At 41.8% G+C, this 23,358-nt stretch overlaps 1 protein-coding gene across 4 annotated transcripts in view; it reads left to right on the forward strand.

Annotated features, from left to right (window-relative positions):
• Window positions 1–7,732: 7,732 nt before the first annotated feature.
• The window catches only part of TCEA3 (transcription elongation factor A3), a 60,414-nt gene continuing 44,788 nt past the window's right edge, over window positions 7,733–23,358 (forward strand). For 3 of the 4 annotated variants that reach the window (XM_070764527.1, XM_070764530.1, XM_070764528.1), the window contains exons 1-5: window positions 7,733–8,248; window positions 16,850–16,912; window positions 17,956–18,061; window positions 20,213–20,336; window positions 22,873–22,944. In XM_070764527.1, coding sequence (XP_070620628.1) covers window positions 8,180–8,248; window positions 16,850–16,912; window positions 17,956–18,061; window positions 20,213–20,336; window positions 22,873–22,944 — 434 coding nt within the window. In that variant the 5' untranslated portion in view covers window positions 7,733–8,179. The remainder of the gene's footprint in view (window positions 8,249–16,849; window positions 16,913–17,955; window positions 18,062–20,212; window positions 20,337–22,872; window positions 22,945–23,358) is intronic. The other variant, XM_070764529.1, reaches the window with a different exon arrangement.

Genomic DNA, 23,358 nt, shown 5'->3' on the forward strand with positions numbered 1-23,358 from the left:
CCCCGGAGATCAGAATTTCCCCCACCCTCCTTGCCTTTCATAAGCTCCTTAAAACCTACCTCTGTCATCAGGCTTGGGGGAACTGAACTACCCTTTCCCCCCCTAGGCCTACACAATTTATGCATGGTAGGTTTGTGTGTATGTTTGGTTTTAAATAAGGGTTTTTAATTATTTTAAACATTAGATTTGTTATATGCTGTTTACTACTGTTGTTAGCCGCCCCGAGTCTACGGAGAGGGGTGGCATACAAATCTAATTATTTAAATAAATAAATAAATAAATAAAATAAATAAAATAAATAAATAAATAAATAAATAAATAAATAAATAAATAAATAAATAAATATTGAAATGGTTATCCATTAGAACTCCTAGTGGAGTCCTAGATTGAAATCTTGAATTACAGTAAGTCTGTTTGATCCGTGGCCACAAAAGGTTTTTAAAGGGGGTGTGGGGGTGGTCCATGGTGAAGAAAAGGTTGAGAGCCACTGGTCTACATCATTTCATTCCCACTGCTGGTGCTACACTTCCATTCAGCCCCCAAGGAAGGACCTGGAGAAGGGTGGCATAGAAATCTGATTAATAAATAAATCTGATTAATAAAAGACATCAGGAAGGAAGTCCTATGAGATTTCCCCGGCAGATTTGAGAAGAGTGAGCAGCCAGGAAGGCTACAGGAAAATAGGAAGCCATATTATAAGAAACAGTTTCAAACAGCAGTTGCACTCTCACTCACTTAGAAAGCCAGCTCAAACGTACCTGAGAGCTTCCAAAAAAAAAAAAATTCCCAAGAATACTGCATATGAAAATAAAAACTCCTTGGTTTTGACATAGCTGGAATCTTTTGAGAATATATTTTTACTGGCTGTGTTGATAGTTTTGCCTCTCCTAATTCCCAATCAGGATCCATACTGATTGAGAATTCATTTTTTAAAAATAAATTTTATTAATTTTTAATAATGACAGATGCACACTACATAAAACACAGTGCACAGTGATGCATGCTCCCACCACCCAACGTCATTCATTCAGACCACCAAAATGAGGGTGTACTTTTTAATATTGTTTTAAACCAAGACTGTTACAATATTTATAAATTATAAAGTGATTCCAGTTTACTCTTTAATACCTTGGTCTCAAATTCTATTAACCATATAACCTCTAACCCTGTCCCATCTTCCCATCAGTTGTTTCACTTTACAGTATTTTCATTAATCATATTCATCTTTGTATCCATAATTTCAAACTGAATGTATTCCACCATGTACAGGTACCAATCTGATTGAGAATTCATTTATACATTTCTCCATAGAGAAATGAGTAGGAAAATTTTGGTAAAGTGGATCTCTGTAATAATAATAATAATAATAATAATAATAATAATAATAATAATAATAATAATAATAATATATTAGATTTGTATGCCATCCCTCTGTACAGACTCGCGGCGGCTCACAACAATAATAACAATGTGACAGTGTAGCAAATCTAATATTTAAAAGAAAGCATCTAAAAACCCATCATTTAAAAACCATACAACAGAAGCACACCATACATAAAACTATATAAGCCTGGGGGAGATGTCTCAATTCCCCCATGCCTGGTGATATAGGTGGGTCTTAAGCAATTTACGAAAGACAAGGAGGGTGGGGGCAGTTCTGATCTCGGGGGAGAGTTGATTCCAGAGGGCTGGGGCTGCCACAGAGAAGACTCTTCGCCTGCCAGACGACATTGTTGTTGTCGGCTATAAATAAATTAACTGCCTTGAAATGGTCCTGGGTTGGGTCTATATATATATTTTTTCGTAAATTTTCACGGGTATATGTATGTAGATTGTTCTGAGTTCGGGTTTTGCCCTGTGTAATATTTTGCGTAGGTTTTCACGGGTATATGTATGTAGATTGTTCTGAGTTCGGGGCAAAACCCGAACTCAGAACAATCTACATATATGTATGTATGTATGTATGTATGTATGTATGTATGTATATAATAATGCATTTATCACCAATTTAGTGCTGACTCTTAATTGACTAGATTGTTTAGGTACGAACAATAAATCATCAATAGCCGCCCCGAGTCTTTGGAGAAGGGCGGCATACAAATCTAATAATAATAATAATAATAATAATAATAATAATAATAATAATAATAATAATAATAATAATAATACAACAACAACTCAGTGTGTGATCTCAATTCTTCCTGATTGACAAGAGGCCTCAATTTCCCCCTAAAATAAACTTCTGAGCATCCCAGGGCCACTTCCTGAAAAATGATGGTATCATCAGAAAAATGAGGCCAAAGTTTGGTGGTGGGGAAGCTTCCCCTTATTTTTAACGTTTTAAAACTTTTAAAAAATGTTTCTTTTTAATGTTTTGGTGAAGATAGGAGAAAACAGATAAAAATCACTATGCTGGAGGATTTAGAAGGATATTAATTTTAGAATGGAGAGAAAACACAGACTGAGCCAACATTGTGAAGAATAAGGGCACTTCAATGAGAGAAAGGTAATTTCAGTAAGAACCTTTTCAGTGGTGTTGTAAAGCCCAAGTACCAAGGAAAATGAAGAGATGTGGAGATACCCTAAAACGAATGCAGATATGATTACTTAAAATACTATGGATTGATTGGCTCTTGAGCTGATGAAATGTATAAACTCTGAGTCTATCATGCAATTGGATAAAAAACTAAAAAGGATTATGTCTGGCAAGGAAAAGGAGGAAGGCCAAGTTAAGATAAATAGGTGGAATTAAAAAGGGTCCTCAAAAGAGGGGCTGTTGTCCAAGGGAGATCAAAATAGTGTCTGTACCAGTGATGGTGAACCTTTTTTGGTTCACATGCAAAAGGTGTGTGTATGTGTGTATTAGCATGTGTGCACGTGGACACACCCTTCCCTCCCCCCCGGAATGCACCCCCCCCTTGTGCTGCCCCACACATGCACACAGGCCTTTCTGTAGCCTGGCAGGTGGGAAAAAAATCTCCCAACAGGCAAACCGGAAATTTGGGGAAACGTACTTCCAGTTTCCCGTTGTGCTGTTTTTTGCACTCCGGAGGGTTCGGGTGAAGCTTCCTGAAGCTCCGGAGTGCAAAAAAACAACACAACGGGCAAACCGGAAATGCATTTTCCCAAACTTCCGGTTGTCTGTTGGGGGATGTTTTTGCCTCTTGGGCTTCAGGGAAGTTTTCTTGAAGTATAGGGAGGACGAAACAGCCTTTCCCAAGGGCGAAAATCAGCTAGATCTGAGACATGGCAAAATCTCCCGTGCCCTCCAATATGGACTGCATGCCACCTGTGGCACATGTGCCATAGGCTTGCCATCATGAGTCTATACAATGACAAAAAGTCAAAGATGCTTGATGGTCCTCATTTTTTTTTTTAAAGTGATGAACTGTAAGGGGTGTGCTTAAGCGCTTAATATGCCTACCATCCCAATCCTACCGTCCCCATTTATTTGCATCCATATCCTGTATTTATAATTATGTTTAAAGTTATTAGCAATAGCATTTAGACTTATATACCGCTTCATAGTGCTTCATTTTGCAGCCCCCTCTAAGCGGTTTACAGAATCAGCATATATTGCCCCCAACAATTTGGGTCCTTATTTTACCCACCTCGGAAGGATAGAAGGCTGAGTCAACCTGGAGCCGGTGGTGAGATTTGAACTGCTGAACTATAGCTAGCAGTTAGCTGAAGTAGCCCGCAGTGCTGCACTCTAACCACTATATCTGTTATCTTACATGTTAAATGAACGAAACAAAACAAAACAAAACAAACAAACAAAAATAATTAACAATAGAAATGTACAGGTAGCCCTCAAGTTACGACCACAATCTGGCCCAAAAATTTATGTTGCTAAGTGAAACATCTGTTAAGTGAGTTTATCCCATTTTATGAATTTCCTTGCCACATTTCTTAAGCCAATCATTGCAGTTGTTAAATTAGTAGCATGGTTATTTAAGTGAATCTGGTTTCCCCATTGACTTAGCTTATCAGAAGGTCGCAAAAGAAGATTGAATGGCTGCCGGGACATTGCAACCGTCATAAATATGAACCAGTTGTCAAGCGTCCATATGTAAATCCTTGGCGATGCTGCAACAGTTGTAAGCAGGGGTGGGCTACTGCCCGGACGGGATGGGGGGGGGACGCAGTGGGGTAGTAAAAATGGAGCTCCACTCCAGAGCACCCAATTTGCACTGAAAGATGTTGAAAGGAAATGCAGGGTGTCCTGCATAAGCCACGCCCACAGTGTGGTAGTAAAAATTTTGGTAGCCCTTCACTGGTTGTAAATCTGAAAAAGTCCCTTTTTTCAGCATCGTCATAACTTCAAACAGTCACTAAATGAACAGTTGTTAAGTCAAGGACTATCTGTATGCACATGTGCAGCACGGTTAAACCAAACAATATGCTCTCAATTTTAATAATTAAAAGAACAGGGTTTGTCAAATTAAGTGATAAAACAGAATGACTCCAAACTTCAAACAATATTGTTTTGAAACTGCCTTTCCTTTCCTTCCTCTTTCTCTCTCCTCCCCCAATTGCTCAAATATCTCACTCAAATGTTGACTATCAAAGTGTATCAACAACCCAGTGCTGCCAATTTCCCTTTTAATAACGCAAACTTTGAGCTAACACACGCTTGACACCAAAACAAACAAACGTTGCAAGCCAGAATTTTTGATCCCCTCCGTTTACTATGGCAGGCTATAACTTAAAACTTCCAAAATGGGGTAAAGGAATATCATTTCTGATTTGGGAGAGGTCTCTCTCTCTCTCTCCCTCCCCCCCCCATGTGTGTGTGTGTGTGTGTGCCATTCCATTGAACAAGAACTTGGTTAGAGTGCAGCACTGCAGGCTACTTTAGCTAACTGCTAGCTGTAGTTCAGCAGTTCAAATCTCACCACCGGTTCAAAGGTTAACTCAGCTTTCCATCCTTGGGTGGCATAAAAGTCAAATTAATTAAATAAATAAAAAAATAAATAAAATGAGGACCCAAATTGTTGGGGGGCAATATGCTGATTCTGTAAACTGCTCAGAGACGGCTGTAGCACTATGAAGCGGTATGTAAATCTAAATGCCATTGCTATTGAAGGTCACCTTGAAGGCTTATCTTTTAGGGCAGCCTTTCTCAACTTTGAGCCCTTTGAAGAGTGGCGGACTTTAACTCCCAGAATTCTTCAACGTGGGCGGACTTTTTTGCTGAGCTGCTTGGGAGTTGAAGTTCTACCCATTTTCAAATGGCTCCAAGTTGAGACAAGGAGGCTTTTGGGCGTCCTCGCCTCCTTTCAAACAATAGCAATAACATTTAGACTTAATGTATATATCGCTTCATAGTGCTTTTACAACCCTGGCAGTTTACAGAATCAGCATATTGCCCCCAACAATCTAGGTTCTCATTTTACCCACCTTGGAAGGATGGAAGGCTGAGTCAACCTTCAGCCGGTGGTGAGATTTGAACTGCTGAACTAGTTCTAGTTTTAGAAAGTTTACAATTACGTCGCCTTAAACAAGACCTAAGCATAGACCATAAAATCATCTGCTATAACATCCTTCCTGTTAACGACTACTTCAGCTTCAACCACAACAACACACAAGCACACAACAGATTCAAACTTAAAGTAAATCCCTCCAAACTCGACTGCAGGAAATACGATTTGAGTAGTTAATGCCTGGAACTCACGACCAGACTCTGAAGTATCATCACCTAACCCCCAAAACTTTACCCTTAGACTATCCACTGTTGACATTTCCATATTCCTAAGGGGTCAGTAAGGGGAAGGGGCGTGCATAAGTGCACCAGTGTGCCTTCTGTCCCCTGTCATAGAAAAATAGAAACATAGAAGATTGATGGCAGAAAAAGACCTCATGGTCCTAATATTTCTCTCTTACTAGTATCATGTACTGTATATAAACATTGTTATTTCTTTGTATACTATCAATACATATTGATAAAAACAAACAAACAAACAAATATTAAAATAAACAGCTACTTATGAATTGCAAAACAAACGAGATTTTTTTTACTGTATGGCAAAACTTTTACAAGTGGCTAGAAATTAGAAGAGTTAATACCAACAAATTAAATAAACAGAAAAAATTGTTAAAATGTGATCAACAATTGTAATGAAAATGGTAAATAATATAGATGTAGGATAGAGAAATATGGAAACACACACACACACATATATATGTATCATATGTTTTTATATATATCCATACCTGTACATATTCTATATGTATCTATGTAAATCTAGAAGAAGTAATATTATGAAGTAATATTATGAAGTGTAATGAAATGAAATAGTTGCAAAAATGGTTGGTGATTACCTTATCTGTTTATATTTTATGCATTGTTGTATATCTGGTTTATATGTGATTTGTTTACAATGTAAAAAAAAAAAGATTAAAAGGTTTTTTTAAAAAATTGCCCAATATTAGAAAAATACAGAAACCCCCTCAGAAAAAGCAGTAATTAATAAAATATATAATTGCTCTGAAATGGACAAACTGTTGATGGAATTAAAGGGCCAAAAAGATTTTGAGTATTAATGAAATATGGGCACAGTGGTACAGATGGATTGAGTTAAGAAATAAAAATAAAAAGACCACAAAAATACATAAAAATCAGAAAAATAAAATAAAGAATATAAATATGTAAATATGGGTGGTTTGTGATTGTATGAAATAATACAAATATTATTTTAATTAATTAATATGTATATTATTATAAGATTTAATGAAATATCTGATGTAGCAATGCAGAAATACTGTTTGCTGATATTATAATTTCTTTGTTTTTGGTTTTTCTTTGTTTGTTTTTATTATTATTTTTCATTGTTATTTATAGAATAGAATAGAATAGAATTCTTTATTGGCCAAGTGTGATTGGACACATAAGGAACTTGTCTTGGTGCATATGCTTTCAGTGTACATAAAAGAAAATATACATTTATCAAGAATCATGTGACACATTTAATTATTGTCATAGGGGTCAAATAAGCAACAAGGAAACAATCAATATTAATAAAAATCTTAGGATACAAGCAACAAGTCATACAGTCTTAAGTGGGAGGAAATGGGTAATAGGAATGATGAGAAAAAACTAGTAGTGATAGTAGTGCAGACTTAGTGAATAGTTTGACAGTGTTGAGGGAATTATTTGTTTAGCAGAGTGATGTGTCTGGTTGTCTTGGTGTGCAGTGCTCTATAGAGATGTTTTGAGGGTAGGAGTTGAAGCAGTTTATGTCCAAGATGCGAGGGGTCGGTAATATTTTCACAGCCGTCTTTTTGACTTGTGCAGTATACAGGCCCTCAATAGAAGGCAGGTTGGCAGCAATTCTTCTGCAGTTATTTGTCTGTTTTAAAATATATTTGAAAATAAAATAAAAGAAACAGCTAGCAGTTAGCTGAGCTAGCAGCCCACAGTGCTGCACTCTAATCATTGCACCACTCCAGTTCTTGAACCCTTGAATCTTGGAGGCCGCTCCAAAGGTCTCCTTGCTTTAACACAGTGTTTCCCAACCTTGGCCACTTGAAGATATCTGGACTTCAACTCCCAGAATTCCCCAGCCAGCATTCGCTGGCTGAGGAATTCTGGGAATTGAAGTCCAAATATCATTAAGTTGCCAAGGTTGGGAAACACTGCTTTAACACACAAACACACACACACACATCCCGTGGAGGAGCTCTGCCACCTCCCTTTGCACGTGGTCTCAATCACCGCCCATACTCGTCCCGCCTGCGCTTCTTTTCCGCCACTTGATCCTTCGGCTCCTATATTTAGCTCGTCCCCGGGTGCTATTTCGACTGCCTGGTAGTCGTTTATAAGTCCCGGGGTCGCCACTCAACCCCTTTTTTTCTCCTGATTTCTCTTCCCTCCGTCCGACTTGTTTTAAGTTAGCTAGCCTAAACAGACTTTTCCTTTCTCTTCTCCCCCCCCGCCTCTTTTTGTTTTTAAAACGCCACAAGCACTTTCCCTTTCCTCCCTTAAATAAACACACCGAAGCCTTTAGAAAGTGTTATGAAAACACCCCCGCTGTAGTTGTATAGCTTCGATCCAGACGCGTGTATACCTATCTATATATAAACCGAACACGTATCTTCGCTGGACCTTTTTGGGCCGACGGGGGCAGAAGAAGGCAAACGTGTGGACGGACGCTCCGTTTAGTGACGGCTGGGAGCCATGGGGCAAGCGGAGGAGCTGATCCGGACGGCCAAAAAGTTGGAGAAGATGGTGTCCAGGAAGAACACAGTAAGGAGGGGGGGGGGAGGGAGGAAGCAAAAAACCCCAAAACCGGACTAACTTCGTGTTGTTTCTTTAGGTTGCGCTTTCTCGCTGGCTCGGCTCCTCCACTTTGGCTTTTGCGGGCTTTTTGGGGAGTTTGTGTAACCCGCCCCGTTTTGTTGTTTTCCAAAGTTGGCTTTCGGAGGCTTGCTTGATTTATCTGTCTGCCTGCCTGCTGTCTACCCACCTCCCCACCTCCCAACCTACCCTCCCCACCTACCCTACCTACCTACTTACCTACCTACCCTACCTACCTACGTACCTACTCTACCTAACCTACCTACCTACCTACCTATCTATCTAATCTATGCCGCCCCTCTCCAAGGACTCGGGGCGGCTCACAACATATAAAAACAATACAACATCGTAATCCAATTATTATTATTTAATTAATCTAATCTTTGCAAATTGTTCTACTCGCATCTTGGGGAGGAGGGGAAGGAGAAGGGAAAGCGGGGTTACATTCAGGTGTAAACCTTGGCCGAGTCAGTTCCCGTTCACTCTGCGACCTTCCTTTACTTACTTTTCAATACTTTTTCCTTTCCCCCATTCCCACGTGTGTGTAACCAAGCGGAACTCGCATCTGAGTTGCAGTTAAAACTTTCTGACCAAGAGCTTTCTTGATGGCGGAAGGGGAACGCTATGGGGAACAGGTGCTTGGCAAAGGCTGGACCTCTTGAATTTGATCTTGGGGCAGGGCTCCTGAGGCAGGGATAGTCTGGGAGAAGTAGAAATACCATCGAGGAGGAGGAGGAGGAGAGAAAAGGGCCCCCTGTGCACGATCTGCTTTCAATAAAGTGGAATGCCCCACATCCCTATTTTTTAAACCGAACATGAGTGCAAAAGTCCCCTGTCCTAATGTTTCTCTCTTACTAATATCATGTATATAAACATTGGTATATCTTTGTAGACCACCAATAAGTACTTGACAAACAAACAAACAAACAAAATACATACATACATACATGCATACATACATACATACATACATACATGCATACATACATGCATACCACCCAGCCTTAAATTTTGGAAGACGCCAGGCCAATGGAACCCTTGTGTGAAGCAGGAGGAGTTACATTTATTATTCTGTTATATGAGTATAACAGAATAATAAGAGTTGGAAGAGGGGTTCTTGGACATCTTCTAGTCCAGCCCCTTGTACAATTTCAGACAATTTTGGACAATAGAATAGAATAGAATAGAATGCATTGTATTGCATTGCATTGCAAATTCAAATGCAAATGCAATACTATTACAATACAATTACAATACAATGCAGTACAATATAATATTCTACTCTACACTACAATTCTTTATCGGCGAAGTGTGATTGGACGCACAAGGGATTTGTCTCTCAGTGTACATAAAAGAAAAGATAAATTTGTCAAGAATCATGAGGTACAACACTTAAAGATTGTCATAGGGTGCAAATAAGCAATCAGGAAGCAATCGATATTAATATAAATCATAAGGATGCAAGTTACAGCCATACAGTCATAAGTGGGAGGAGATGGGTGATAGGAACGAGGAGATGACTAATAGTAATGTAGTAATGCAGCTTTCGTGAATAGTTTGACAGACTATTTGCTTAGCAGAGTGATGGCATTTGGGAAAAAACTGTTATTGTGTCTAGTTGTCTTGGCGTGCAGTGTTCTATATAGAGAAATGGCTGTCAAGCCTCTTAAAAACCTCCAGTGTTTTTAACTACTACTGGAGGCAAGTAGATATTTACTAGCAAGTATGATATTAACCTAGAATTATTTGTTGTTGCTCACATTCAAGGTCTCAGCTAAAGGCCCTTTGAGGGTAAGAAGGGAACAAGATGTTAAGGGTTGTACAATTAAGCTACAAAGTCTATTTTGATTTGAGCCAGCAGGTAGGATTGTGGGCTATATGTAGACTTTCCCACTGGCATTGGGTTTAACTTGGTTCAACAAATCCCATTCCAGGGCCTACTTACTCTTCTTACAACTGCCTAAACCTCTCTATTCAGGGTGGGTCTGGTTACTTTGTGGCTGATTTTTTTTTAAAAAAAGTTTTATAGCCTGCCTTTATTATTTTTTACAAATAACTCAAGGGGGTGAAGATCATTCAGAACACTTTCTTCTTCCTGTTTTGCCCACAACCACCACCACCCTGTGAGGTGAGTTGAGCTGAGAGCGAGAGCGAGAGAGAGAGAGAGAGAGAGAGAGAGAGAGAGAGAGAGAGAGAGAGAGAGAGAGACTGGTCCAAAGTCATCCAGCCGGCTTTCATGACTAAGGTGGGACTTGAACTCATGGTCTCATGCTTTCTAGCGTGGTACCTTAACCTCTAGACCAGTGTTGCCGAACCTTTTTTTCTGTCGGGTTTCAAAAGCATGTGTGCGTGTGCCCACACCCATAATTCAATGGCTCCCACATGCCCTGCCCCTGGCGCATGCGTGCACGCCCCACCTGCGCTGTCCCATCCCCTGTGTATGTGCACACAGCGCCCGCCACTCCCTCATTTCCCCACTTCCGGTGGGGCCATTAGGCTCGTTTTTGGTCCTCCCCAAACTCCAGAGGCCCCCCCCCCCCCCGTAGGCCCTTTGAAGGCTGAAAGCAAGCTGAAAATCAGCTGGTCAGCATGCACATCTGCGCTGGAGCTGAGCGAGGGCAATAGCTCATGTGCTGGCAGATATGGCTCCATGCGCTACATAAATGACGCTTAAAAAGAACAAATCCCAGCTCCTCTCCAGAAATCAACTCTCACCTATATAATGTGATGTGGTCTGTCTCATTTGGTGCCCCCTCCCCACAGTGTCTTCCTTGGCCTCTGGAACTTACCCAGACTTAACAAAACAAACAGGATGATGTAGAGAAATTAAGAACTAGATAGTTCATATAGTACATTAAACTGGGAAGGCATCTAACTTTAAACGCTCACCCAGAGCATTTTCAAAGATTCAATTTGAAAGGCATGTCTTGAATCTGAATGCAGAAAAAGACTAATTGATACTTTAGCAAATGCAGAACAAACGTTTTCCACCTGTAGTAGTTTATAAACCTGGAGTGGGGGCTGCTTCTAGTCAGTTATCGTGTTCTTGATAAGGACCCCTGATTTAAAAAAAAAAGGGTGAAAAAAGATAGACAGTTAATTTGGGGCATGTTTCAAAAATGAGAATCGTCTTTGCTTCATTGTCATCCTTATCCCCTCTTTGGTTTATCGTATTTATTCCAGAAACCTATTTAACCTGAAAGACATATTTTGTTCTTTTATGCCAGCAGAAGCAGAGCATTTGGTTAAAATCGGAGGCTTTAGCCCTTTAAATCCCAGAAACATAAGCATGAAAAGCGCTGAGCTCTCTGCAGCAAGATTACACCTTGAGGTTAATGTTTGACTTCCCTTGCAAACTTTGTTCTAGCCTGGGTGGACTATAAATGACTTCTTTAATGTTATTTTCCTGGATCTCCTTCAACTATAAAGGTGGACGGCTGGTAATGTTTTTCCAATATTGGAAATCCTGTCCTGAAAAGGATTAGAAATCCTGATTTAGAGGAGGCCTGTCTAGGTTGGGCAGGCCACTAATTTTCTTTAGAATTAAGCAACAGCCAGTGGACCTTGAAAAAGCCTGCAAGCTTTCAGCATTGAGCGTCAGTGTGTTTCTGGAATAAATATGATAAGCCAAAGGGGGATAAGAATGGACAGGGCGTCTCAACTCACAGTCGCTCATACCCTTATCACCTCAAGGTTCAACTACTGCAATGCTGTCTACATGGGGCTACCTTTGAAGAGTGTTTGGAAACTTCAAATCGTGCAAAATGCAGCCGTGTGAACGGTCTTGGGCCTTCCCAGACATGCCCATGTTTCTCCAAGACTCCGTGGACTGCATTGGTTGCCGATTGGTTTCCGAACACAATTCAAAGTGTTGGTAATGACCTGTCAAGCATCGGGCCAGATCACTTGAGGGACCGCCTTCTGCTGTGTGAATCTCAGCGACTGCTTAGGTCCCACAGAATCGGCCTTCTCCAGGTCCCATCAACCAGACAATGTCTCTTGGCTGGGCCAAGGGAAAGAGCCTTCTCTGTGGGGGGCCCCTGGAGATTCATACTGCCCTCACCCTCATCATCTTCCACAAGAGTCTTAAGACTCATTTAGGCCACCAGGTTTGGGGCAATTAGATCTTAGGCCCCCTGGCCGATGAATGTCATGTGTGGCTGAAGTCTGAGTGTGTACGATTGATTTTTTAGTTATTAGAGGTTAGATTTTTAGCTAGTTAATTGGATTTGTCATTGTGTTTTGCTGTTTTTTATTATATGCTGTAAGCCGCCCTGAGTCTTCGGAGAGGGGCGGCATAGAAATCCAATTAAATAATAAAAATAAATAAAATAAGAATGACAATGAAGCAAACCTGACTCTCATTTTTGAAACATGTCCCAGTTGTCGAATGTTTCTCAGTCTATTTTGCTTTTTTTTTTAATTTAGAAAAGTAAACTCTCGTCAAGTTAATCTTGGCTCTTGATCATGTCATGAACACATGCATATTGTTTTGTTGGCAATAATATGCAAATAATGTGCCACTGCTTTCTTCCAGTCTATTTTTTTTTTTTGGACTTCCCAAGCCAGCCTTCAGCCTTAGAATTTCCTGATGTCTAGCATTAGCTGAGTCCTGCCACCAAGGAGATAGAGTTAATAAGCACGCAATGCATTAAATATTTGGTCTCTGATGCTTTTGTTGTTTTGTTGTGAGCTATCTAGAAATGTGGAGTATAAGATGCACCTTAGTTTTGGGGCAGCAAAATGGGGGGGGGGAGAATCTGCTTACCAGGTATTCATTTGTCTAGCATCCTACTATTTTATCCCCTGGTTAGGGATTTAAAAAAGCTTTATTAGGAGAGAGTAACATTGAAAGAGCTTGCAAGCTAGTAAGAGCTGGGAACATCATTAGCACCAGGAAAGAAACATTCAGAGCAAGTAGAGCAATGGAAAAAACCCTGCAAAGACTTGGAAAACATTCTTCGCGGAGAGCAACAATGAAAGAGCTTGAAAGCTGGTAAGAGCTGGGAACATTGTTAGTCTTGGTTAGGGTTGGAAAGAAACATTCAGAACAAGTAAAGCAATGGAAAAAAACCCCTACAAAGACAGAGTTTGGAAAACATTCTTCGCAGAGAAAAACAATGAAAGAACCTCCAAGGTGTTGTGATTCAGCCTGAGGCTCCTCAGGGACCGGCTGGATCTCTGCCGGATCCATGCCCAGAGGAGGAGGACAGTGAACAGGAGGGGGAGGACCAGGCAGACGGGGGAGAGGAACGTCAGGAAGAGGAGGGAGAGCAGCCTGAGACCCCCCGCGGGGGGGGGGGGGGGCTCTCCCCAGCTAGTAGCCTGGATTCATTGGATGAAGACGCACAGGCTATAATAGACATGAGGCAGCGACGAGCAGCTCAAAGACGGGGCCAATTAGAAAGGTATTTCCATCCCTGAATTGGCAACAGCTGGGTTTGGGTGTGGTTCTCCTCAGCAGGGTTGAAAAGGCAGGCCCGCCCTTACAGTCTTGTGGAGAGTTATCAACTAGGAGTCCTGTGACCTTGCTTCGATTCTCGGCGTCTCTGATCTTGGCTTGTGGCCTAGAAGTCTGGAAGACTTGGGGGAGGCGTGGGTTCTATTATCTCCAGCGTTGTTTTTGCCAGCAAGAATCCTGTTTTATTGCCTGGCCTGCGTGAAACCTCTGTGAAGCTTCATAGTGTTCCTGTCTGTAAGAACAGTTTTTGTTACCTGTGTTTGCTTTGAATTATATAAACTGCCTTTGCTTTTTACCAGTGTGTTTGGATACTCTTTTTGGTTGGTGTTGGCATCTGGGGGGACCCAGACAGAACACAAGGTAAGAGCTGGGAAGATTGTTAGCAACTAGTTAGGGCTGAGTGGGGGGAAGCTACATTCAGAGTATAAGATGCACCCTAATTATCAGCCTCTTCTAGGAAGGAAAAAGTGTCTTATACTCCAAAAAATATGGTAGGTGGCATACAGAGGTGTGTAGCAATAGTAGGTTGTAAATCCTGTCGCTACTAGTTCACTCGTGCATGCACACTTCTGCAGAAGTGCCTCGGGTGGGTGGGCAGAGCCTCCCGCTGCCGCTGCTACTGATTCACCATACCGGTAACTCACCACTGGTATAAATAAAGTGTGACTTTTAGCTGAGGAAATTTTGCCTACCTCAGCTCACAAATGTGATCGAAATGGCCCGGTGTAATGTCCTTTCTGTTACATCACAGCATGAAGGCAACAACCAAAGGAAGCATATGTTCTTTCTCTCTCCTCCTCCTCTAATGCCCACTTTTCTGCTCTTCTGAAGCTTTCAAAATGAATAGAAGATTGGCAATTGCAGAGAATTGAATCTATGCGAGAGACAGATGGCAAAGTTATATATTGGATTTATCTTTGGCCTTTGAAAGGCATTTAGGTAGGGGATGGTATTGCCGAAGCAGAGGTTATTAGCAGGCTCGGAAATTATATCAGGATGTATACAGTGCTTTATGGAAGCTTTTAACCACCTCTTTCACCCATGATGTTTTGATACAGGACGAAGTACAGGTACTAGTAAAGGAAAGTATTTGTAGCCCAGGGTTAAAATGAAGGGCCATTGGTGCTCTCTGAGCTTGGTTGCTTTCTTGCAGACTTTTCATTACCTAACTAAGTAACTTCATCAATGCACTGGCTGCACCAGTTTTGGGGTAATGAAACGTCGGCAAGAATATTTCTTTCCAGATTGTCTGTTTCGATTTAGCATCAGCATTAGCATTTAGACTTATATACTGCTACACAGTGCTTTTACAGCCCTCTCTAAGTGGTTTACGGTGGCATATTGCCGCCAACAATCTGAGTCCTTATTTTGACCCATTTCGGAGGGACGGAAGGCTGAGTCAACCTTGAGCCGCTGGTGAGATTTGAACTGCTGAACTACAGCTAGCAGTCAGCAGAAGTAGTTCACCACTGCGCCACCCCTGCTCAATTTTTCTCAAACCATGGCAGCTTGAAGATCTGTAGACTTCCAACTCCCAGAAAGCTGACTGGGGAATGCTGGGAATTGAAGCTCATGCATATTCAAGCTGGCAAGTTGAGAAACACTGATATTTTCTTTATGGATCTGTTCTTAATGTCAATAATTAGAGAAAGAAAGGGGGGGACCCTTATTTTGATTCTCATTGTCTTTAACTAACAAATCCAGCTGGGGATATCTATTGCCCAAAGATCAACCTATCATCTTGTTTGTGATCTCTCCTGGCCAACGCCCCAGTTAGCGATTACGGTATGTTTAAATTGTTTTAAGGAAGAGAAACTTATCATTGAGAAGCTGGCATGTCCTGATTTAGTTTACAAGCCTCCTGCCTCATATTTTATATTCAGTAAGGTCTTAGAGAAGCCAAACAGAAATGCTTAGGAAATCAAAGAGTTGTGAAGGAGATAGAGGGTTGTTGGCACTATGTACATAACTGGTTGGCTTTATTCACTCATTTGTTTGTTTGTTTATTACTAGGATTGTTCTGGGCTAAGCTATTTTCCAAATTTATACAATTAATACATCTGGTTATCTGAATTACTACTTGTATCTCTGGGCTATCAGCTGGATACCTGCCACCTCCAGGTTTCCTCCCTGCATCTTTGGTAACTCAAGGCACACGCCTCAATACTTAACAGGGGCTAAACGATCAAGAGAAACAGGAGCCTGTGAGTTCTAGTTCCATCTTAGGCATGGAAGCTAGTTGGATGACTTGGCCAATCATCAGATGACAATGAGTTCTAGTCCCACCTTAGAAATGAAAGCCAACTGGGTGACTTTGGGCCGGTCACACCCTCTCAGCCCAACCCACCTCACAGGTGGTTTTGGGGGAAAATAGGAAGGAATATTATACATGTTCCCCACCTTGAATTACTTGTAAAGAAGGGCGGATTGCCGTGGCTACTGGTGCGCTGCGCATGCAGCTTCAGGTGTCTTGTGTGCGTGCGCACACATCCCAGCGTGTTTTTGTTTCTGCGCATGTGCAGGAAACAAAATCTCATGAGGGGATGCACACGGGCAAGATTTTGGTGGGGGGGTTTTGCTTCTGTGCATGCGTCCCCTCGTGAAGTCTCACATGCGCGTCCCCTCATGAAATTTTTTTTGCTTCCACGCATGTACAGAAGCAAAAAATATTACCGAAATCTTTCACATGTGCATCCCCTCGTGAGATTTTGCTTTCTGCACATGCGCAAAAGCAAAAACGAACTGTAACGTGCGGGTCCATGCAAGACACCCGAAACTGCGCACGCATTTCAACTTTTGCTACCGGTGTGGCGCCCTTTACCATTCTGGTAGGAACCCACTACTACTTGTAAAGTAATAAAAGTGGGTTGAAAATGAAAATAAATAACATAAAAAAATAAAAGGAAATGTTTTAGGGATTCAGGGATAGGAGGTGTTTTTTAGGGGAGCATTTGGAACCCCTCTGTGCTTCAGAAGCTGGCCCATTTTGCTCTCTTGGAACAATTAAAGGAAGAAACAAAGAAAGAAATATGGAAAGTGAAGTCTAAACAATGCCTTCTGGGGTCTTTCTACCCATTCCCTGTCTCTAGGAAGGAGCTCTGGACCTCTTGAAGAAATTGAACAGCTGCACGATGAGCATTGAGCTGCTGCAGGTAAGGCTGGGCTGCTTTCTTCTCTTGAGAAATGTAGATTTGAACCCATTTCACAGGCCCCAAATGGAGGCCCATCTCCTTTTATTAATAGTTGCACCCAATTGTGCAGATTTTGGCTATCTGTTAACCCCCAACACATGTGGATCTTTTTAATGCATTATCACTGATTGTTTGGCAATTGAGGGGTATTGTAAAACAGATCAAGTAAATAAATAAATTGGATACCTGATGCCCCATCGTTTTCTTTTTTTAAAAAAAGATTTATTTATTGTTTTTAATACATTAAGAAAAACATCTATTTACCGATCATTGCCCATTTTTAATATACAGTTATACTTTGTCTTTACTTCTGTAATACAAGAAAAAGAAAATAAAATAACAGGAAAATGAGAAACTTACTTTAATCCAAAAAGAAAGATATTAAAAGAGCAATAGTTGTGAACGTATACATACACAGTAAGCCAATTGAAGGAAAAATTATCAGATATTTTGGTACACCTTTAGTTTAAAATTAACTGTCATTCTGCCTGGTATCTTTTTTGAATCCACTTGTGCCATTTCTCCCATATTCTCCCATCGTTTTCATTGGTGGCGAGGAAGAATTAAGGAAATGAAGCCTCTTAAACAGAAAGATCTTCCCTATCTCGACATCCCTCATGGCTGTGATGGCGAACCTATGGCACGTGTGCCCAAAGTGGCATGCAAAACCAAGTTGGATGGCATGTGCAGCCCTTCCTGTTTGTCTTCCAGATTTCTGGTGCACATGCGTGCATGATGATCAGCTATCTGCATGCACGGCAGTGTCAAAACCCACCCTGCGCATATGTGGCAGCCAGCTGATCATTGGGTGTGCATGCACGCCAGAACCTGGAACTTCGGCTTTTCCAAAGCACGGTCCCAATGAGTGCATGAGCATGCATGATGTTTCCGAGTGGTTTGCCATCACTGCCTTATGCTGACGACTTGAAAACGGGGATACTGAGATTCTTCTCCCCACAAAGTATAGATTCCGGTAATGCGAATCCCTTTTTGCTTTGTTTCAGACTACCAAAATTGGTGTGGCTGTCAACACAGTGCGTAAGCATTGCTCAGACACGGAAGTGGTAGCATTGGCTAAAGTCCTCATCAAAAACTGGAAGAGGTTATTAGGTAAGAATTTCAGCTGCTCTTTTTGAATGGATGATTAGAAATGGCAACCATCAGAACTGAAGGATTCTTAGATGCGAAGGAAACCTAAGGAAATCAAAACGCACGGGTACGGTATATGTGGTACATTGCTCAACAGTAGTAACTGTGAGAGGGATCTTGGAGTCCTAGTGAACAACCCTTTAAATATGAGCCAGCAGTGTGCAGCAGCTGCCAAAAAAGCCAACACAGTTCTAGGCTGCATTAACAGAGGGATAGAATCAAGATCACAGGAACTGGGCATGGCTAGTTTAATGAAAAGAAGGACCAGGGGGGACATGATATCAGTTTTCCAATATCTCAGGGGTTGCCACAAAGAAGAGGGATTCAACCTATTCTCTAAAGCAGTGTTTCCCAACCTTTTTTGAGCCGCGGCACATTATTTACATTTTCAAAATCCTGGGGAACATTGGGGGGGGGGGGCGCAAAAAAGTTTGGACAAAAAAAATCTCTCTTTCTCCCTTTCGCTCTATTTCTCTCTCCCTCTTTCTCTCCCTCCCTCTTTCTCTCTCTCTCCATCCCTTTCTTTCTCCCTTCCTTCCTCTCTCTTTTGCTCTTTCTCTCTCCCTCCTTCCCCCCTCTTGCTGTCTTTCTTTCTTTCTCTCTCTCATTCTGTCTCTCTTGCTATCTCTTTCTTTCTCTCTTCCTTCCTCTCTCTTTTGCTCTTTCTCTCTCCCTCCTTCCCCCCTCTTGCTGTCTCTTTCTTTCTTTCTTTCTTTCTTTCTTTCTCTTTCTCGCTCTCTCTCATTCTGTCTCTCTTGCTATCTCTTTCTTTCTTTCTCTCTTCCTTCCTTCCTCTCTCTTTGGCTCTCTTTCTCTCTCCCTCCTTCCCCCCTCTTGCTGTCTCTTTCTTTCTCTTTCTCTCTCTCTCTTATTCTGTCTCTCTTGCTATCTCTTTCTCTCTCTTCCTTTCTTTCTCTCTCTTGTTCTCTCTCTTCCTTCTCTGCGGAGGCCGGCAAAGCTTTTCCGGGTAGGCTGGCTGGGGGATAGGGCGCGCGCGCGCACGCACTCCCGACATTCCAAAGAACCTTCTCCGACCTCCGCTGTGAGAAGGTTTTCTCCGAGCGCTCGCCGGAGGAGCTGGAGAAAGGGGCAGATTGAGCGGGAGGGTGAGCGGGCAGGCGTCAGCGGCAAGAAGCCAGGGGCGCGAGGGGAACGGAGGCACTGGGGGGTGGGGGCAGCCGCGGCGCCGGCCTCCGCACTTTCATCGCTCCCCACCCCAAACTCCAACGCCCAGCTCCTTGCGCGACACTGGAAAAGGGTGCTGCATTGCCGGCTTCTACCTGGTGCTGCCAGGGAATCTCCAGCTGGGCAGGGCTCTCCTTAAGCTCTCCTTTTTCCCTAGGAGCTTGGCGGCACACCTGGCTGTGTCTCACCGGTTGGGAAACACTGCTCTAAAGCACCTGAGGGTAGAACAAGAAGCAATGGGTGGAAACTAAACAAGGAGAGAAGTAACTTAGAACTAAGGATAAATTTAATGTTGGAACATTTAATCAGTGGAACAGCTTGCCTCCAGAAGTTGTGAATGCCCCAACACTGGACATTTTAAAGCAGATGTTGGATAACCATCTGTCTGAAGTAGTGTAGGGTGTCCTGCCTAAGCAGGGGGTTGGAGTAGAAGATCCCTTAGGTCCCTTCCAACTCTGTTGTTGTTATTATTGCTATTGTTAAATAATGGACCAGCATCGTTTTTCATCTTCTTTTAATGACTCTATAATAGCAATAGCAATAGCATTTAGACTTACATACCGCTTCATAGTGCTTTTACAGCCCTCTCTAAGCGGTTTATAGAATCAGCCTCTTGCTCCCAACAATCTGGGTACTCTTTTTACTCACCTTGGAAAGATGGAAGGCTGAGTCAACCTAGAGCCGGTGGTGAGATTTGAACTGCTGAACTACAGCTAGCATTTAGCTGAATAGCCTGCAGTGCTGCACTCTAACCACTGTGCCACCTCAGCTCAGTGGTTAGAAGAAATGTAATGCTTTTGATCCTTACCAACCCAACCAAAGCATAGATGCCAAGGGCTGAGTGACTAAGGTACTTTTCACAATGACCAAGTGGTAGTTCTTATGCTGTTCAGGTGGCTACAATTCTACCTGAATTTTTCCTTTCAGAATCATCTGGGACACAGAAAGGGAAGAAAGAGAAAGACATCAGTGTCTCTAGCTGGAAAGCTGAAGGGCCGCTTACTAACTCTTTGGATGCCTGCAAAAGTCCTGATGGAAAGCAGAAAGACAGGTATGGGCATTGTCAGACTGTTTGCACAAATGTGTCAGTAGTGCAATAAATACAAGGATTATCCTGAAAATAAGGTTATAAGGCACGTAGCTCTCGCTAGGAATGTTCGCCGGGAAAGTTGGTATTATTATTGTGTAGTGGGAAGCCAGTGGAAGAGAAGGAGCAGTGCCAGTGGTCAGTAGATCACCGATTGGCATTGTGGTGAAGGTTTGAGAGGAGTGTGCTCATTCAATTTCCCTCCAATTGCGAAGTGCACACTGCAATACGTTACCTGAATGCTAAGGGCATGAACGCTGCTGCAATGGGTGCCCAAGATTTTTCTTGCCAATTCCAGAGTTTTGAATTTTGGGGCTGAAGGAGAATGGATATGGCACCACTGCATTGATTGACATTTGCTCTCTGGAGTATGGTTGTAAGGCCAGGTTTCATCTCCTGTCACTATACAGTTGGGAAAAACCTCGCCTTCAATCTCGAAATGGTCAAGAAATTCTTGGGCGGCACAGACTCTGTCGATTTTGTGCACTTCAGTAAGCTTCTTGGGGAGGAAGGGATTGATTTGGAATGGTGGGAATATTTCCAGATAAAATCAAGATTAGGTAAAGACAAGAGAGAGGGGGATTATATAAACAAAGGTAGTCTTAGATAAAATACTATTAGGCCTGGTGTGGCCAGCTTGATGTCACATGTGTCGGGGCGCTTGTGGTTGGCTGAGAACTCTGCCAGCGAAAACATGCTCCCGAGCACAATTTTTGGCTGCAACAACCACTCCTTTCTATTCCAAGCCTTGATTTGATGATTTTCTCCATCTCAAAATATGTCTCTTCTCCAGGCTGTGCAGTCCAGATACACTATAGTAAGTCTTTCTCATCCTCAACAACATTAAGTTATCTGGACTAAAACTCCCAGAAATCATCCAAGCCAACAGTATCTAAAAAAGGTGGGGCCCCCCTGGAAACACTGAAGAATTAGCCTGCAGTGCTTCTGCCAGTGAAAACTGGCTCCCTAGGATAAAGAGAAGGCATTTAATAGGGATGAGATTTGGATTTGATTCCGAGTGCATGGGGAAACTAATAGGGCAGCCCACTCTTTTCCTGGGTTGTCTACAATCTGCTCCTTTCTGAGCAAAGACAGCCTTTTGAAATCAGAAAAACTCTAGTGTTTACAAGTAGATTTCCGAGTAATTTGTAACGAATCATAAATCTGTAATTGTTTGATTGCTCTGACCACAACATATTTTCCCACCAGTGTCAGACTGTTGAAAACCAATAAAAGAAAGAAAATATTAAAAAAAACCTGGAGTGTTTTGAGAAACACTTAAATCTACAGCTCAACTCTGGTGCAGGAATCAAATTTCCAGGTTTGGAGTGTGCTGAAGCGGACTCTTAAAACTGGGATTTGGTTGGACAGTTTGCTAAATTTGATTTGTCTTTTGCATCTGACTGCAGTTTTAATAAAAAAAATAGCTCAATATTTGCCTTTGTCTTGCGTCAAAGCAAAACTAGGTAATTTTTTGTTGGTAAGTGATGGCATTATTATTAAAATGAAAATTATGGTTGATTAGGGATTGTAGAAAGCAGAATACTGCATAATCAATTTTTTTAAAAAAATCAGAAAAATGGACAAGGGTCATTTTTCCAGGGTTAGTGGTAGAGCAGATGAGTGGGTTTTGTTAATACTATGAGTATAACTAGTTGGGTGCTACAATATGTAATTAAACAAAAAGTATGTTTGATAATGTTTCTTTAAGAGTAATGATTCCATTGGCCATAAGAAGGAGCCAGCAGCATTCCGGCTGACGATTGAGGGATCATGAGCATGAGGGGATTATTGTAGAATTGCTGTGTGTAGAGAACTGTGCGTTCTGATATTGGTTTGTATTTGTATATGATTGATTGATGTCTCTGTGAATGACTTGGATTGCTACTGACTATTTTATTGGATATATGTAAATAATATTTATACTTAAATTGGATTGGTTGTGTTATTTGCTGGCTATCTACTACCGCCACATTTACTCTGTATCGTTTTGTCTTAGGAATATTGTACATAATTCTTTGATATGCTAACAGGTTTTGTGTGTGGGAGGGGAGTATTTTGCTTGTTGATTTACAGCAGAGGTCTTCAAACGTGGCAACTTTAAGACTTGTGGACTTCAACTCCCAGAATTCTCCAGCCAGCATTTTTAAATTGCTTTGGGTAGCTATGCTGGCTGGAGAATTCTGGGAGTTGAAGTCCAGAAATTGCAAAGTTGCCAAGTTTGGGGACCCCTGATTTACAGTTTCAAGTATACAAAATTACACAGAACCTTTGCAAATCTTGATTTAACTGAATTGAGATGGGAAAGCACGGAGTCTGGTTTTGATCAATAAGTCATTGTTGTAACCCTGGGAGATAAACTTGAAAGGCTGTGGCTTTTGCCGAGGTACCCAGAAGAGAAGTGTGAATTATTCAAGTTCAAGAGCAAAAGCATAGTTCGATTCCCCAAGCTCTGATGACCTCCACAATTTGACAATTGTTCTTTTTTTTTTCTTTTTAGGAAATTGAATCAATCCAGCTCACATGAAGTCATGCTGAAGGGTAGTTCTTCCTTGATCTCCAAATCAAACAGGTATGCTCCGTAATTGGAAATAGAATTATTTTAAAAGATGTGAAAGGAATGAGATATACCTGGTTCGATATGTGAGTGTGGGGTGGGTGGGGGGTTATTAAGCTTTCAGATGAATGGGACTGTTTAATACAGGGTTCTCTAACCTTGCCAACTTTAAGACTCATGGACTTCAACTCCCAGAGATCCTCAGCCAGCAACATTGAGAAACCCTGGTATAGAACAGAACAGAACAGAATTCTTTATTGGCCAAGTGTGATTGGACACAAAAGGAATTTGTCTTTGGTGCAGATGCTCTCAGTCAGGGGCGGGCTACCAATTTTGGCCCTACTGGAACACGCCGGGAGCACGCCCTAGTGCGTGCGCCCGGTGTGCCCCTGGTGCGCGCCCTTTCTCAGTGTGTGATTCAGCTTCTGC

This window comes from Erythrolamprus reginae, chromosome 11 (genome assembly GCF_031021105.1).
Source record: "Erythrolamprus reginae isolate rEryReg1 chromosome 11, rEryReg1.hap1, whole genome shotgun sequence".
NCBI lineage: Eukaryota > Metazoa > Chordata > Lepidosauria > Squamata > Dipsadidae > Erythrolamprus > Erythrolamprus reginae.